This window comes from Pseudophryne corroboree, chromosome 11 (assembly GCF_028390025.1).
Source record: "Pseudophryne corroboree isolate aPseCor3 chromosome 11, aPseCor3.hap2, whole genome shotgun sequence".
In the NCBI taxonomy this organism is placed as follows: Eukaryota; Metazoa; Chordata; class Amphibia; order Anura; family Myobatrachidae; genus Pseudophryne; species Pseudophryne corroboree.
The window spans coordinates 312,095,596-312,112,700 of record NC_086454.1 but is presented as its reverse complement, the minus strand read 5'-3'; the positions used below and the strand labels follow the sequence as shown (position 1 = coordinate 312,112,700).

Here is a 17,105-nt window from a genome sequence, read left to right as displayed (position 1 = left end):
CCATTGTCCTCGCTTGTGTCAGTTGCATTGCTTGCAGCACAAGTTCCTCTCTCTGTCCCTGCATTGCATAGTGGATATACAGTAATAAAGCAGGCCGCTTGCTGGAGTATTTAATTGTATAATACATGTCATGGCCAGTATTATTACTCCTCCCAGCCATTGCATTACTGATAAAAGTGCAATAAAATCCGTCTTTGTTCATTTATTCCTGCTGACTAGGGTGGACAATCCCGGGTCATTTTTTCAATCCCGGGTATCGGGATTTAAAAATGGCCAATCCCGGGATACCCGGGATTGGCTTTTCCCTATGTGGCCGCCCCCTTGCCCTTCCCCGCCCGTCCCGCCCACATAGCTCACCATATATTGCGGGCGGGCGGGAAACATCCTCTTCTCTCTCCCGGCGGCGGTCAGCGGCGGATTACAACGCAGCGTGACCTCTCACTGCACATCACGTAGCGCTGGGGAGCTGGGAGGAGGAAGCCGGGCAGCATCTGAGCATCCTGAGGACACTCAGTGCTGATCCCTCAATCCCCGGGATTGGAGCTTCCAATTCCGGGATTGAATCCCGTCTCTTTTTGGGCCTAAATCCCGGGATCCCGACGATTCCGATCCCGGAATTGGCCACCATACTGCTGACTCCTATTGCAAAGAAAGGTTGGTTATAATAACTTAGAAGATACCTACCCGTGTACTGAAAAATCCGTCAGACCTCATTCCGGCTCATTTAAGTGAGTCTGAAAAGATTCTAGACTGGTTAGTCACATGCCGTTCTCTATGCTCTACAACAGAGCCTGGGAGGCACAAGCAGAGACTTCTAATACATTTTATGGTGCGTACACACTGGCCGATATACCGGACGTTCTATTGAACGGCCGATATATTGGGGGTCCGTCGGCCAGTGTGTGCGAATGATATGTCTGTGAACACCGTCATTCACGGACATATCGCGTCCAGGGCCGGATTAAGGTCTGTGGGGGCCCCTGGGCAGTACATTTGTGGGGCCCCCACACACTGTCCTCAAAACATCGGAATAGGAGTACAGCATTTGCCTGTCTCCTCTCCGTCCTCCTCGGCAGCTGAGCTGTTCCTTTACTGCTGCGGCTGCCGAGGAGCTTCACTCACAGCAGTGTGAAGTCTCGCGAGATAATGTCAAATCTCGTGAGACTTCACACTGCAGTGAGTGAAGCTCCTCGGCGGCCGCAGCTGTAATGGAACGTTTCAGCTGCCGAGGAGGACGGAGAGGAGACGGGTAAATGCTGTACTCCTACTCCAATGTTTTTTTGCAGTTGTGAGGACAGTGTGTGGGGGCTCCACTTGTGTGGGGGCCCCGGGACGACCGCCCCTTCCGCCCCACCGTTAATCCGGCTCTGATCGCGTCGGCCCTGCAGCACTGCCATATCTAACGATATATTGGCGCATCGCTGTGTATGTACGGGTGGTCAGCCGACCGCCCGTACACATGCTGCACCAGAAGGCGGTGACTGACAACTGAACTGGGCGGGTGCATATAAACGTCTGCCCAGTTCGTGACGTCAGTTCTGAATGATCAGGCAGTATGTATGCTCAACACACTGCCTGGTCCATCCATAGATATATCTGCAGATCACTCGATCTGCAGATATATCTACTAGTAGAGATGAGCGGGTTCGGTTCCTCGGAAACCGAACCCGCCCGAACTTCAGTTTTTTTTACACGGGTCTGAGCGACTCGGATCTTCCCGCCTTGCTCGGTTAACCCGAGCGCGCCCGAACGTCATCATCCCGCTGTCGGATTCTCGCGAGGCTCGGATTCTATCGCGAGACTCGGATTCTATATAAGGAGCCGCGCGTCGCCGCCATTTTTACATGTGCATTGAGATTGATAGGGAGAGGACGTGGCTGGCGTCCTCTCCGTTTATAGAGAGTGAGACTACTAGAGTAGAGAGAGACACAGTATTATTTACTTTAGTAATTTTGGGGAGCATTAGGAGGAGTACTACTACTTGCTGAAGTGATAGTGTGACTGTATATCTGACTTGTGGGGGAGACAGTGGGGAGCAGTTAGAGTCTGAGAGCAGGAGTACATATTTTAACGTACAGTGCACACTTTTGCTGGCACTCTGCTGCCAGAGTGCCACACTGCCATTGTGACCACACTGACCACCAGTATATATTGTGATTGTCTGCTTAGGAGTACTACTTGCAAGTTGCTGATAGTGTGACCAGTGACCTGACCACCAGTTTAATTAATCACCACCAGTTTAATATATATATATATATATATATATATATATATATATATATATATATAATTGTATATAATATATATATAATTGTATATGTATACCACCTACCCGTGTTTTTTCTTTTCTTTCTTCTTGATACATACTACTATAGTAGCTTACTGTAGCAGTCTGCGGTGCTGCTGAGCTGACAGTGTCCAGCAGGTCCGTCATCAGTCATTACATAATAAATATATATACCTGTGCGGCTGCAGTACTAGTGATATTATATATATATATATATATATATTAATTTCATCTCATTATCATCCAGTCTATATTAGCAGCAGACACAGTACGGTAGTCCACGGCTGTAGCTACCTCTGTGTCGGCAGTCGCTGGTCCATCCATAATTGTATACCACCTACCCGTGTTTTTTTTTTTTCTCTTTCTTCTTGATACATACTACTATAGTAGCTTACTGTAGCAGTCTGCGGTGCTGCTGAGCTGACAGTGTCCAGCAGGTCCGTCATCAGTCATTGCATAATAAATATATATACCTGTCCGGCTGCAGTACTAGTGATATTATATATATATATATATATATATATATTAATTTCATCTCATTATCATCCAGTCTATATTAGCAGCAGACACAGTACGGTAGTCCACGGCTGTAGCTACCTCTGTGTCGGCAGTCGCTGGTCCATCCATAATTGTATACCACCTACCCGTGGTTTTTTTTTTCTCTTTCTTCTTGATACATACTACTATAGTAGCTTACTGTAGCAGTCTGCGGTGCTGCTGAGCTGACAGTGTCCAGCAGGTCCGTCATCAGTCATTACATAATAAATATATATACCTGTCCGGCTGCAGTACTAGTGATATTATATATATATATATATATATATATATATATTAATTTCATCTCATTATCATCCAGTCTATATTAGCAGCAGACACAGTACGGTAGTCCACGGCTGTAGCTACCTCTGTGTCGGCAGTCGCTGGTCCATCCATAATTGTATACCACCTACCCGTGGTTTTTTTTTTCTCTTTCTTCTTGATACATACTACTATAGTAGCTTACTGTAGCAGTCTGCGGTGCTGCTGAGCTGACAGTGTCCAGCAGGTCCGTCATCAGTCATTACATAATAAATATATATACCTGTCCGGCTGCAGTACTAGTGATATTATATATATATATATATTAATTTCATCTCATTATCATCCAGTCTATATTAGCAGCAGACACAGTACGGTAGTCCACGGCTGTAGCTACCTCAGTGTCGGCAGTCGCTGGTCCATCCATAAGTATACTAGTATCCATCCATCTCCATTGTTTACCTGAGGTGCCTTTTAGTTGTGCCTATTAAAATATGGAGAACAAAAATGTTGAGGTTCCAAAATTAGGGAAAGATCAAGATCCACTTCCACCTCGTGCTGAAGCTGCTGCCACTAGTCATGGCCGAGACGATGAAATGCCAGCAACGTCGTCTGCCAAGGCCGATGCCCAATGTCATAGTACAGAGCATGTAAAATCCAAAACACCAAATATCAGTAAAAAAAGGACTCCAAAATCTAAAATAAAATTGTCGGAGGAGAAGCGTAAACTTGCCAATATGCCATTTACCACACGGAGTGGCAAGGAACGGCTGAGGCCCTGGCCTATGTTCATGGCTAGTGGTTCAGCTTCACATGAGGATGGAAGCACTCAGCCTCTCGCTAGAAAAATGAAAAGACTCAAGCTGGCAAAAGCACCGCAAAGAACTGTGCGTTCTTCCAAATCCCAAATCCACAAGGAGAGTCCAATTGTGTCGGTTGTGATGCCTGACCTTCCCAACACTGGACGTGAAGAGCATGCGCCTTCCACCATTTGCACGCCCCCTGCAAGTGCTGGAAGGAGCACCCACAGTCCAGTTCCTGATAGTCAGATTGAAGATGTCAGTGTTGAAGTACACCAGGATGAGGAGGATATGGGTGTTGCTGGCGCTGGGGAGGAAATTGACAAGGAGGATTCTGATGGTAAGGTGGTTTGTTTAAGTCAGGCACCCGGGGAGACACCTGTTGTCCGTGGGAGGAATAGGGCCGTTGACATGCCTGGTGAAAATACCAAAAAAATCAGCTCTTCGGTGTGGAAGTATTTCAACAGAAATGCGGACAACATTTGTCAAGCCGTGTGTTGCCTTTGTCAAGCTGTAATAAGTAGGGGTAAGGACGTTAACCACCTCGGAACATCCTCCCTTATACGTCACCTGCAGCGCATTCATAATAAGTCAGTGACAAGTTCAAAAACTTTGGGCGACAGCGGAAGCAGTCCACTGACCAGTAAATCCCTTCCTCTTGTAACCAAGCTCACGCAAACCACCCCACCAACTCCCTCAGTGTCAATTTCCTCCTTACCCAGGAATGCCAATAGTCCTGCAGGCCATGTCACTGGCAATTCTGACGAGTCCTCTCCTGCCTGGGATTCCTCCGATGCATCCTTGCGTGTAACGCCTACTGCTGCTGGCGCTGCTGTTGTTGCTGCTGGGAGTCGATGGTCATCCCAGAGGGGAAGTCGTAAGCCCACTTTTACTACTTCCACCAAGCAATTGACTGTCCAACAGTCCTTTGCGAGGAAGATGAAATATCACAGCAGTCATCCTGTTACAAAGCGGATAACTGAGACCTTGACAACTATGTTGGTGTTAGACGTGCGTCCGGTATCCGCCGTTAGTTCACAGGGAACTAGACAATTTCTTGAGGTAGTGTGCCCCCGTTACCAAATACCATCTAGGTTCCACTTCTCTAGACAGGCGATACCGAGAATGTACACGGACGTCAGAAAAAGACTCACCAGTGTCCTAAAAAATGCAGTTGTACCCAATGTCCACATAACCACGGACATGTGGACAAGTGGAGCAGGGCAGGGTCAGGACTATATGACTGTGACAGCCCACTGGGTAGATGTATGGACTCCCGCCGCAAGAACAGCAGCGGCGGCACCAGTAGCAGCATCTCGCAAACGCCAACTCTTTCCTAGGCAGGCTACGCTTTGTATCACCTGTTTCCAGAATACGCACACAGCTGAAAACCTCTTACGGCAACTGAGGAAGATCATCGCGGAATGGCTTACCCCAATTGGACTCTCCTGTGGATTTGTGGCATCGGACAACGCCAGCAATATTGTGTGTGCATTAAATATGGGCAAATTCCAGCACGTCCCATGTTTTGCACATACCTTGAATTTGGTGGTGCAGAATTTTTTAAAAAACGACAGGGGCGTGCAAGAGATGCTGTCGGTGGCCAGAAGAATTGCGGGACACTTTCGGCGTACAGGCACCACGTACAGAAGACTGGAGCACCACCAAAAACGCCTGAACCTGCCCTGCCATCATCTGAAGCAAGAAGTGGTAACGAGGTGGAATTCAACCCTCTATATGCTTCAGAGGTTGGAGGAGCAGCAAAAGGCCATTCAAGCCTATACAATTGAGCACGATATAGGAGGTGGAATGTACCTGTCTCAAGCGCAGTGGAGAATGATTTCAACGTTGTGCAAGGTTCTGCAACCTTTTGAACTTGCCACACGTGAAGTCAGTTCAGACACTGCCAGCCTGAGTCAGGTCATTCCCCTCATCAGGCTTTTGCAGAAGAAGCTGGAGGCATTGAAGGAGGAGCTAAAAGGGAGCGATTCCGCTAGGCATGTGGGACTTGTGGATGGAGCCCTTAATTCGCTTAACAAGGATTCACGGGTGGTCAATCTGTTGAAATCAGAGCACTACATTTTGGCCACCGTGCTCGATCCTAGATTTAAAACCTACCTTGGATCTCTCTTTCCGGCAGACACAAGTCTGCTGGGGTTCAAAGACCTGCTGGTGACAAAATTGTCAAGTCAAGCGGAACGCGACCCGTCAACATCTCCTCCTTCACAATCTCCCGCAACTGGGGGAGCGAGGAAAAGGCTCAGAATTCCGAGCCCACCCGCTGGCGGTGATGCAGGGCAGTCTGGAGCGACTGCTGATGCTGACATCTGGTCCGGACTGAAGGACCTGACAACGATTACGGACATGTCGTCTACTGTCACTGCATATGATTCTGTCACCATTGAAAGAATGGTGGAGGATTATATGAGTGACCGCATCCAAGTAGGCACGTCAGACAGTCCGTACTTATACTGGCAGGAAAAAGAGGCAATTTGGAGGCCCTTGCACAAACTGGCTTTATTCTACCTAAGTTGCCCTCCCACAAGTGTGTACTCCGAAAGAGTGTTTAGTGCCGCCGCTCACCTTGTCAGCAATCGGCGTACGAGGTTACTTCCAGAAAATGTGGAGAAGATGATGTTCATTAAAATTAATTATAATCAATTCCTCCGTGGAGACATTGACCAGCAGCAATTGCCTCCACAAAGTACACAGGGAGCTGAGATGGTGGATTCCAGTGGGGACGAATTGATAATCTGTGAGGAGCGGGATGTACACGGTGATATATCGGAGGATGATGATGAGGTGGACATCTTGCCTCTGTAGAGCCAGTTTGTGCAAGGAGAGATTAATTGCTTCTTTTTCGGTGGGGGTCCAAACCAACCCGTCATTTCAGTCACAGTCGTGTGGCAGACCCTGTCACTGAAATGATGGGTTGGTTAAAGTGTGCATGTCCTGTTTATACAACATAAGGGTGGGTGGGAGGGCCCAAGGACAATTCCATCTTGCACCTCTTTTTTCTTTCATTTTTATTTGCGTCATGTGCTGTTTGGGGAGTGTTTTTTGGAAGGGCCATCCTGCGTGACACTGCAGTGCCACTCCTAGATGGGCCAGGTGTTTGTGTCGGCCACTAGGGTCGCTTATCTTACTCACACAGCTACCTCATTGCGCCTCTTTTTTTCTTCTTTGCGTCATGTGCTGTTTGGGGAGTGTTTTTTGGAAGGGCCATCCTGCGTGACACTGCAGTGACACTCCTAGATGGGCCAGGTGTTTGTGTCGGCCACTAGGGTCGCTTAGCTTAGTCATCCAGCGACCCCGGTGCAAATTTTAGGACTAAAAATAATAGTGTGAGGTGTTCAGAATAGACTGAAAATGAGTGGAAATTATGGTTTTTGAGGTTAATAATACTTTGGGATCAAAATGACCCCCAAATTCTATGATTTAAGCTGTTTTTTAGTGTTTTCTGAAAAAAACACCCGAATCCAAAACACACCCGAATCCGACAAAAAAAATTCGGTGAGGTTTTGCCAAAACGCGGTCGAACCCAAAACACGGCCGCGGAACCGAACCCAAAACCAAAACACAAAACCCGAAAAATTTCAAGTGCACATCTCTATCTACTAGTGTATACCCAGCATTAGAAACACTAAAAAACGGGATATTGCAGTCACACCTGAGGTGTTGCACCATAAGTGCCGGGGTATATTTTCGCAGGTGTGTTATACTAGGGTGAAATTCATCATGTTGACACTGCCGGTGGTAGAATGTTGACAAACTGTCCCTGGGGGTCTAGAGATGTCGTACCTGCGATAGCAGCGGTGTCTTCACCTATGGCTAATTGGCTATAGAGTCCTGGCAGTCTTGTGGCCAAAACTACCGGCAGAGTCATCTGCTGCGCCAGCGTTCCGGTGAGTATTCTCTCCCTAATTCCTACTCCCCCACCATCGGATTTGTACGTAAACCATCAGGCTCATTACACCATGATTAGCCGGTGACTTGTAGGCATTGATGACGTGTTCCCGGTGAGTCGGCATGATGTCTTAAAGGGGCAATCATTAAAAAGGCAGAACCATCCCGCAAGTCGCAGGTTATTACAATTACCCCTCTGTCACACTTTGTCAGGAACGGTTCCCATTTACTGGGGTTTCATAACTGACATCAACAAATGTTAATAAATGGTTTAAGCCTCATTGAAACAGATGCGCGTAGAAGAAAACAGGACAAACTATTAGCGCATGTGTTGTTTTATTGCTTCTTTTTTCTGTTACTTTTTTGTCTTTTATTATTTAGTAGAATTCTACCCCCTAAAAAACGATCTTCTCTTTTCTTTCCAAGGCGACGCTACTGATGAAGAAAAAGCCCTGAGCAGAACAATTATGAGATACTGGGCAAACTTTGCCCGTAATGGGTAAGAGAGTAGGACTTAAAGTTGTTATATCATTGTCTGTATGCCAGGCATAGGCCGCCTGTAGGGCAGCTGGAGATACGGTTGTTAGGTCGACACAGCTTAGGTCGACAGTCATTAGGTCAACCACTGAAGGTCAACATGTATTAGGTCGACATGGTCGTTAGGTTGACATGTACTAGGTCGACAGGTCAAAAGGTCGACATGAGTTTTTCAAATGTTTAAACATTTTTGGGATTTTTTTCATACTTAACGATCCACGTGGACTATGATTGGAACGGTTGCCCGAAGCGCGAGCCATGCGAGGGGACACTGTGCACTAATTGGGGTTCCCCGTCACTTTACGAAGAAAACAACGCCAAAAAAAGTTTTAAAAAAACATGTTGACCTTTTGACCTGTCGACCTAGTACATGTCGACCTAATGACCATGTCGACCTATTGTCCCTGTCAACCTAATGCATGTTGACCTTCCATGGTCGACCTAATGACTGTCGAACTAAGTTGTGTCTACCCAACGACCCATACCCGGCAGCTGTATGTTCTGCCTGCCCCTGTCCCAGCCCTGGATCTGCGGCTCTTCAGCTGTTATGATATAAATTGATAGTGTGGGGACATAGAGCTGCCACCGACATACGTACCACCGACATACAGTACCACCGACACTACAGTACCACTGACACTACAGTACCACTGACACCACATTACCACCGACATACAGTACCACTGACACCATATTACCACCGACATACAGTACCACTGACACCACATTACCACCGACATACAGTACCACTGACACCACAGTACCACTGTAACTCTTGTGTTACGCATCTTATTCGTTGCAACTTCGTTATCAAGTTTTATGCGCATTTATCAATTACGCCACAAAATAGAACCAAGATTAATGGAAAGTGATTGCCTTTATTGTCTGCAGCGATCCGAATGGGCCGGGCCTGGCAGAATGGCCGCTGTACAACATAGATGAAGAGTATCTGGAAATTAACAAGAAACAGAAAACATCTAAGAGGCTAAAGGAGGACAAGTTTAAATTCTGGACCGAGATCCTTAATGAGAAAATCCGAGCACTGTCGGGGGAAAGAGGAGACCATACAGAACTGTAAATCTCTCCATGATCCTCATCTATCTGTATTATAATATGGAATGCTTTTAAAGTGAAACTGTTATCATAACTCGTTCACTGCTAAGGATGAGTGGGACTTGTCCTAAGCACTACAAGGATTCAAATAATATGGTAAACTAAGCTAATAGCAGAGGAAACTAAACTTTTCCCTCTTATAGTTGCTGTCGGTCAGATCTGGTAGGGGAGGGACTTCATGATGTCATTGCATCAGGGATGTGATTACATCACATCTCCTCCAGATCATGAAAAGTCATGATCTGTAGGAAAGAGCATTAGAAGTGAAAAGAAGTGAAAGAAGAGGGTCTCCTCTTTTACAGGCTGTGACTGCTGAGATGTTATTCTCGGGAGATCACGTGTGATAACCAGAGAACATCCCTACACTGCAGAGATCATTATGAAGTCCTGGGATGGGGAATTATAGAGTCCAGATTTTGCACATTCTGACATCAATAAACGCGCATTTGATGCAGTAAGTTGTCTTTTTGTCTATTTTTTAACTACACATTTTACGCGTCTCATATAAACACCTTTAAAATTAAGAAAAATGCATTATAATTTTCAAGTGCAGATATTATTATGGAAACAAATGTGTAAAATCCGGGTTTTTGCTGTTTTGGAAGGTTCATTAATGCAGCAGTGAAACCAATGGGGGTAACTATAGTGTGTGCTGCTGAAATGGTGCCTGGGGGCTTAGGGGCCCATCTCCTCTGCATCCAGCTCACATCACCATCAGTGCCAAACATTGCTGCAAGAACAGTGACACTAGTGGGGTCTATTTACTAATCCCTTTCTGCATTCAAAACAGTGGGGTCTGTTCAATACAGTGGGGTCTATTTACTAAGCTTTGGATGGATATAAAGTGGACGGAGATAAAGTACCAGCCAATCAGCTCCTAACTGCCATATCACAGACTGTGTGTGAAAAATGACAGTTAGGAGCTGATTGACTGATTTACTTTATCTCCGTCCACTTTATCTCTATCCAAAGCTTAGTAAATAGACCCCACTGTATTGAACAGACCCCACTGTATTGAATGCAGAAAGGGACAGTCTACAAACTACTTGTATTCAATATATTGAAGACACTAGATAGAGGCGAACAGTTTGTAGACTGTCCCTTTCTACTTGCCCGTCTCCTCACAGGAACGCGGCTGCAATAGATTTGGTTCACAGAGCACAAGGGGAAGAAGAAAACATTTGAGGAACACGGTAAGCAGGAGCCACCAATGTGAACTTGGGGAACTATAATGTGGCATAATGTGAACTGGGGCAAATATGTGGTATAATTTAAACTGGCATAAAAGTAACTGTGGCACTACAGTCTGTGGGGCATAAAATTAACTAGCTCACTACCTCTGGGACATAAATTGAACTTGGGAACTTCTATATGGCATAAAATGAACAACCGTTGTGGAGAGAGGACAAGTTTAAATTCTGGACTGAGATACTTCCTGGGAACATGCAAACGCTGTCAGGGGAAAGAGGAGACCGTACTGAACTGTAGATCTCTCCATGATTCTTGTCTATCTGTATTATAATATGGAATACTTTTAAAGTGAAGCTATTTCCATAACTCTTTCACTGCTAAGGATGAGGGGGACTTGTCCTAAGCACTGCAAGGATTCAGATAGTGGAAACGACAGCTGCCATCAGAAATTGTGGGGCCCGGGACTGACAAAATTGGCAATCCACCCCCCCATTCCAACCCCCCAAAATTAATATTAACGGTCAATCAGTCCGGTACTCACATTAACAATAAGAATAGCGCCGGTGCCCTCACAGGGTGGATGAATAGGTAGCATACAGGTGCGGCACTCGGCATACAAAAGAGCACATAACAAGTAGTGATGCTACAACGTTTCAGTGCATTTTATTCCGATCTATCGTCAGGATACATAAAACCAACAATAAATACAACCTTACCTTATAAACACTTACACCCATGTATAGAAGCCGAGTCTGAGTGTCCAGCCGGAAGCACCAAGCGACATCGGCTCCAAAAAATGACGTCATCCCAAAGGGACGATGCCGTGTACCGTCACCAAGGAAACATCTAAAACAAAATACAATGTAGCGGTATAAACGATCTAGCACAGGGGTGGGCAATTATTTCAGCTGGGGGGCCGCTTAACACTTCCAGTGAATAGTCGAGGGCCACACACAAAATATCTTGTAAATCGGGTCTGAACTGCGCATGCACAGCAATGTGTAGTTGCGCCGGTCCGCAGCGTCGGGCAGCGATGGGATGGTACGAACAAAGTGATCGCACGGGCGATCGCAAGGTGATTGAGAGGAAGAGGACGTTTGTGAGTGGCAATTGAGCGTTTTAGAGGAGTGTCCGGAAAAACGCAGGAGGGACCAGGCGTTTGGAGGGAGAGTTTCTGACGTCAGCACTCAGCTCTGGCCCCGATCATCGCACTAGAAGAGTAAGTCCTGGGCTGCGCAGAGACTGCACAAACTTCTGTTTGTGCAGCTCTCTGCAGATGCGATCTCACCCCTGCACAGCGATTTCCCCCTCCCCTGTAGGCAGCGACTACCTGATCGCAGCAGTGCAAAAATCGCCTGCTAGCGATCAGGTCTGAATTAGGCCCATAGTTACGTATATAACTATAAAAACATAGTGTGGAGATATATATATATATATATATATATATATATAAAAATCTTGAAAGGAGTGCACTCACCAGACGAATCTCATGACCAATCAGGGTTTAATGTGGCATAGACATGATAATCACACCGACGTTTCGGTCCTTACTGGTCCATTTTCCGGTAAGGACCGAAACGTCGGTGTGATTATCATGTCTATGCCACATTAAACCCTGATTGGCAGGGCCGTAACTACGTGTGTGCCAAGGGGGCTTGGCACACAGAGCAGTTGCCCTGGGGGCGCAACGGCCAGCGGCATGTAATGAGTCAAATTGACTCATTACATGCCGCCTCTGAACTGCGCCGTGCGCCGCGCTGGAGGAGAGAAGACAGGAGCGCCGGGCAGCGGTGGAGGAGGAAGGGGGAGCAGAGAGCCGCAGCAGCGCTATTTGATTGGTAGTAAGCGCTGCTGCAGCATCCCCCTCTCCTTCTGTATTGGCTGCCTGGCGCTGCTGTGGATGCATCCCAGCATCCACAGCAGCGCCGGGCAGCCAATACAGAAGGAGAGGGGGATGCTGCAGCAGCGCTTACTACCAATCAAATAGCGCTGCTGCGGCTCTCTGCTCCCCCTCCCTCCTCCTCCTTCTCAACTGACTTCACACTGCACCGAGAGGGAGATGCACGAGGAGCCTGTCAGCGGGGAGAAGGTAAGTATATTTCTTTCTCTTTCTCTCTCTCTCTCTCCTGCAATGTGTAAAAAGGGGTCCCATCTGCTGCAATGTGTAAAAAGGGGTCCCATCTGCTGCAATGTGTAAAAAGGGGTCCCATCTGCCGCAATGTGTAAAAAGGGGTCCCATCTGCCACAATGTGTAAAAAGGGGTCCCATCTGCTGCAATGTGTAAAAAGGGGTCCCATCTGCCGCAATGTGTAAAAAGGGGTCCCATCTGCTGCAATGTGTAAAAAGGGGTCCCATCTGCCGCAATGCGTAAAAAGGGGTCCCATCTGCCGCAATGCGTAAAAAGGGGTCCCATCTGCCGCAATGCGTAAAAAGGGGTCCCATCTGCCGCAATGTGTAAAAAGTGGTCCCGGCTGCCGCAATGTGTAAAAAGGGGGACTGGCTGCCGTAATGTGTAAAAAGGGGGACTGGCTGCCACAATGTGTAAAAAGGGGGACTGGCTGCCACAATGTGTAAAAAGGGGGACTGGCTGCCGCAATGTGTAAAAAGGGGTCCTGGCTGCCGCAATGTGTAAAAAGGGGTCCTGGCTGCCGCAATGTGTAAAAAGGGGGACTGGCTGCCGCAAGGTGTAAAAAGGGGGATGCTGTCTGCTGTAATGTATAAAAGGGGCTCTACCTGGTGTAGTGGCGCTACTGTGCAGCGTAATTTGAATAATGGAGACTACTGTGCACCGTAGTATGAATTGCTATTATTTTGTTGCCACGCCCCTTCCCGTGAAGCCACGCCCCTATATATTCTTCGCGCGCCTACGGCGCGCACTGCGCCTATCTTGTACGGGGGGGGCGCCAATGTCAGTTCTTGCACACAGCGCTAAAATGCCTAGTTACGGCACTGCTGATTGGTCATGTGATTCGTCTGGTGAGTGCACTCCTTTCAAGATTTTTATACATTCATGGAGGAGAGACTTTTACCCTTGACTCAATGAACCTTGAGTGACACCCCAGCAAGTGTATGTGATATGGAGAGTGCCAACAACCCTTGATTTATATATATATATATACTTGCAAATACATCTGGCACTCCCCCTCTTTTGAGGCTCATCGAGCAAAAGCTCCTGCTCCGGTGCCCTCCTTGGCAGGCTATGCAGTCTGCTGGTATATACGAAGAAACAATGGCGGCACTCTGGAGACTTGGTTTAACGTGGTGAAAAAGTAGTGCTGTTTATTTCAACGTTTCGGGGTGCAAGCCCCCGTCTTCAGGAAACACATACAGTGACATAGTGATAAAAACATCTTTAAATAACTTACCAGGCGCGCGTCCAGCCGTCCGCTCCACGCCGCCGCTCGGCTTCCGGGTTCCACACTTCCGGTCACCTGACATGACTCGGGTGACGCAGAGCCCCAGGGCCGTCATGCGGGGGCGGGGGGATGTTGCCATGGTGAGCGCTGGCTAACATGCAGAAAAACAAAAACATAAAACACAAAAGACAGGTGAATCATGTGACTATAAAAATCAATAAAAATAAGATAGAGTGGGCCCTGACCAATGCCTTACTCTAAAACATTAAAACATTAAAGTGCTAAACTTACATATGAAGGTAAAATGCAAATAGTGAACCTCACACATTTAAAAGGAGCCATAGCCTGTACAGACCGTGCTATAATCAAGGACAATTCTGTATATACACCCGATCTGATACCTGGAATACATAAACTAAAGAAGTTTGACTATATGTAAAATATAATAACCACTAACAACGGCTACATGGATATCTTCCTTGAATGTACAATTTTCAAGATATATTTGTTAAAAGTGCATTTATGTTATCAAAGGAAATTACCCATGCCTAAGGACTCATTGAGACCCCTAGGGCTCAGGGTGTCTAAAGTAAGTATCCACCTCGTCTCTAGTTGGAGGAGACGTTTGGCCCTATCTCCTCCCCTTAAAGAAAAAGGTACCTGATCACTAATCCGATAACGGAGGGATGCCAGGGGGTGTTTGGCGAGGGCAAAATGCCTGGCCACCGGTTGTTCACTGGTGCCAGCCTCTATTGCTGCCCTTATAGAGGACCTGTGCTGGGTCATCCTGACCTTGAAAGTGCATTCCGTTTTGCCAACGTAATGTTGACCACACGGACAGGAAAGTAGATAAACTACGAATTTAGAGTTACATGTATAAGGTGCCTTAAGATTAATTTTTTTTTTTTTTGCCTGTGTACGGATGTTTGAATGAGTCTCCTGGAACAAGGAAGTTACATGTAGTACAACCACATCTGTAACATCCTTTACGTGTTCCAAGAAAGTGTCCCCCACTAGGTGTCATCTTGTTTCTGGAGACATCTGTCTTCACCACCATACTTTTAATATTTCTGCTACGTGTGTAGCTAGGCACGTATAAAACTACACAAGCATACACCACAATATACATATATAGTTTTTTTTACAGGCAAAATCCAAGATGTCTAAAAAAACACAGTAATCCAGTAATAATTTTTTTTTAAACAGTGCTGAAGACACCCCCCCCCCTCCCCTCCCCTAGACCCATATAGCAGTCTCTACCCCCCTTCCCTGCTGGACCCATATAGCAGTCCCTACCCCTCTTCCCCCCCTCCCCTAAACCCATATAGCAGTCCCTACCCCTCTTCCCCCTCTCCCCTAAACCCATATAGCAGTCCCTCCCCTCCTAACCCCCCTTCCCTGAACCTATATAGCAGCTTTTAAAGTTAAGCACAGATCCATTTACCTTTTTCACAGTGGCAGATCCGCTGCCTGCTGCCAGATCCCCGCTGCCTGATGCCAGATCCCCGCTGCCTGCTGCCTGCTGCCCGCGGTGCCGCACAGAGTCGCTGCTGCTGCCCGCTCCTGCCGTGGCCCCGCCCCCCGTGCCGCCCAGCGCCTGACGTCACAGTGGGAATCCCGGTCAGCAGTGACGTGACCGGGATTTCCTCTGCGGCGCCGCGTCTGGGAGGTACGTAGCGCAATGACGAGCGGCTCAGCCAGTCGGGCCGCTTGTCATTGCACACTGTGTGGGACAGCGGGGCCAGGCAGGATCGGTTCGCGGGCCGCATCCGGCCTGCGGGCCGCTTGTTGCCCACCCCTAATCTAGCATGTATAACATCTAAGGAAATGTTTGGATCACAATGGCAAACAATAGATACATCAGTAACATCATTAATCAAAAACAAGCTAGGCTAAACTGTTCATTTAACCCAGAGCCGGCCTTAGGCATAGGCAAACTAGGCAATTGCCTAGGGCATTTGGTATGCTTAGGGGCACCAGCAGCTTCTGCTGATTAAAATGATATGTGGCATGCCTATATTCTGTGTGTGACTGCGGCTGTATCTGCATACGAAATGCTACATTGCAGTGTATTCCTGGAAATCACTGTAATGTAGCATTTTGTATGCAGATACAGCCACAGTCACACACAGAATATAGACATGCTGCATATAATTTTAATCAGCAGAAGCTGCTTGTGCATCCTAGCCACATAGTAATGCAAATAATAAGATGCATTTTCATAAACAAAAGGCGCCCGACGTTAGCAGAGCTACGAGCTGACTCATGCCAGGCATCTCCTGCAGAACTAGCGGCGGTGCCAGGGGGCACCATCCAAAATCTTGCCTAGGGCATCAAATTGGTTAGGGCCGGCTCTGATTTAACCCTCGTGGAGCCATAACACCCAAATGGTGTATCCATTGAGCCTCTCTCTGTAACAGCTGTTTGGTACGGTCACCACCCCTACGTGGTTTTGGCACAAAATCAATCATTCTGTATCTTAGAGTAGCTAAATTATGCCCATATTCAGAAAAATGGGTCTGGGACTCCAGGTCGACAACAAAAAGGTCGACACACATTAGGTCGACGCCAATTGGTCAACACAACTTGGGTCGACATGGATAAAGGTCGACATGGACAAAAGGTCGACATGAACAAGGTCGACATGGAAAAAGGTCGACATGAGTTTTTTATGTGTTTTTTTGTGTCGTTTTCTTCGTAGAGTGAGCGGGAACCCCAATTAGTGCACCACATCCCCTCGCATGGCTCGCTTCGCTCGCCATGCTTCGGGCATGGTGCCTTTTGCTTCGCTCGGCACAGATTACCGTTCCAATCGTAGTCCACGTGGATCGTGAAGTATGAAAAGGTTCCAAAAAAGCAAAGAAAATGTGTGAAAAACTCATGTCGACCTTTTCCCACGTCGACCTTGTTCCTGTCGACATGTTGTCCATGTCGACCTAAGGTGTCGACCAATTGTCGTCGACCTGAGGTGTGTCGACCTTTTTGTTGTCGACCTGGAGTCCGGATACCCAGAAAAATTACGTGCTACTGGATGATCAGTTTTGTTTTTACCAATAAGTGCCGCTCTAATTGTGGAACGGTGCATAGACATGCGTTCCTTGAACTAGCACTGAGTTT

At 47.1% G+C, this 17,105-nt stretch overlaps 1 protein-coding gene across 2 annotated transcripts in view; it reads left to right on the top strand.

Moving 5' to 3' along the window:
* The window catches only part of LOC134969580 (fatty acyl-CoA hydrolase precursor, medium chain-like), a 181,196-nt gene extending 171,297 nt beyond the window's left edge, over positions 1 to 9,899 (top strand). For both annotated transcript variants that reach the window (XM_063945629.1, XM_063945628.1), the window contains 2 exons: positions 8,218 to 8,290; positions 9,220 to 9,899. In XM_063945629.1, coding sequence (XP_063801699.1) covers positions 8,218 to 8,290; positions 9,220 to 9,406 — 260 coding nt within the window. In that variant the 3' untranslated portion in view covers positions 9,407 to 9,899. The remainder of the gene's footprint in view (positions 1 to 8,217; positions 8,291 to 9,219) is intronic.
* The last annotated feature ends 7,206 nt before the right edge of the window (positions 9,900 to 17,105 follow it).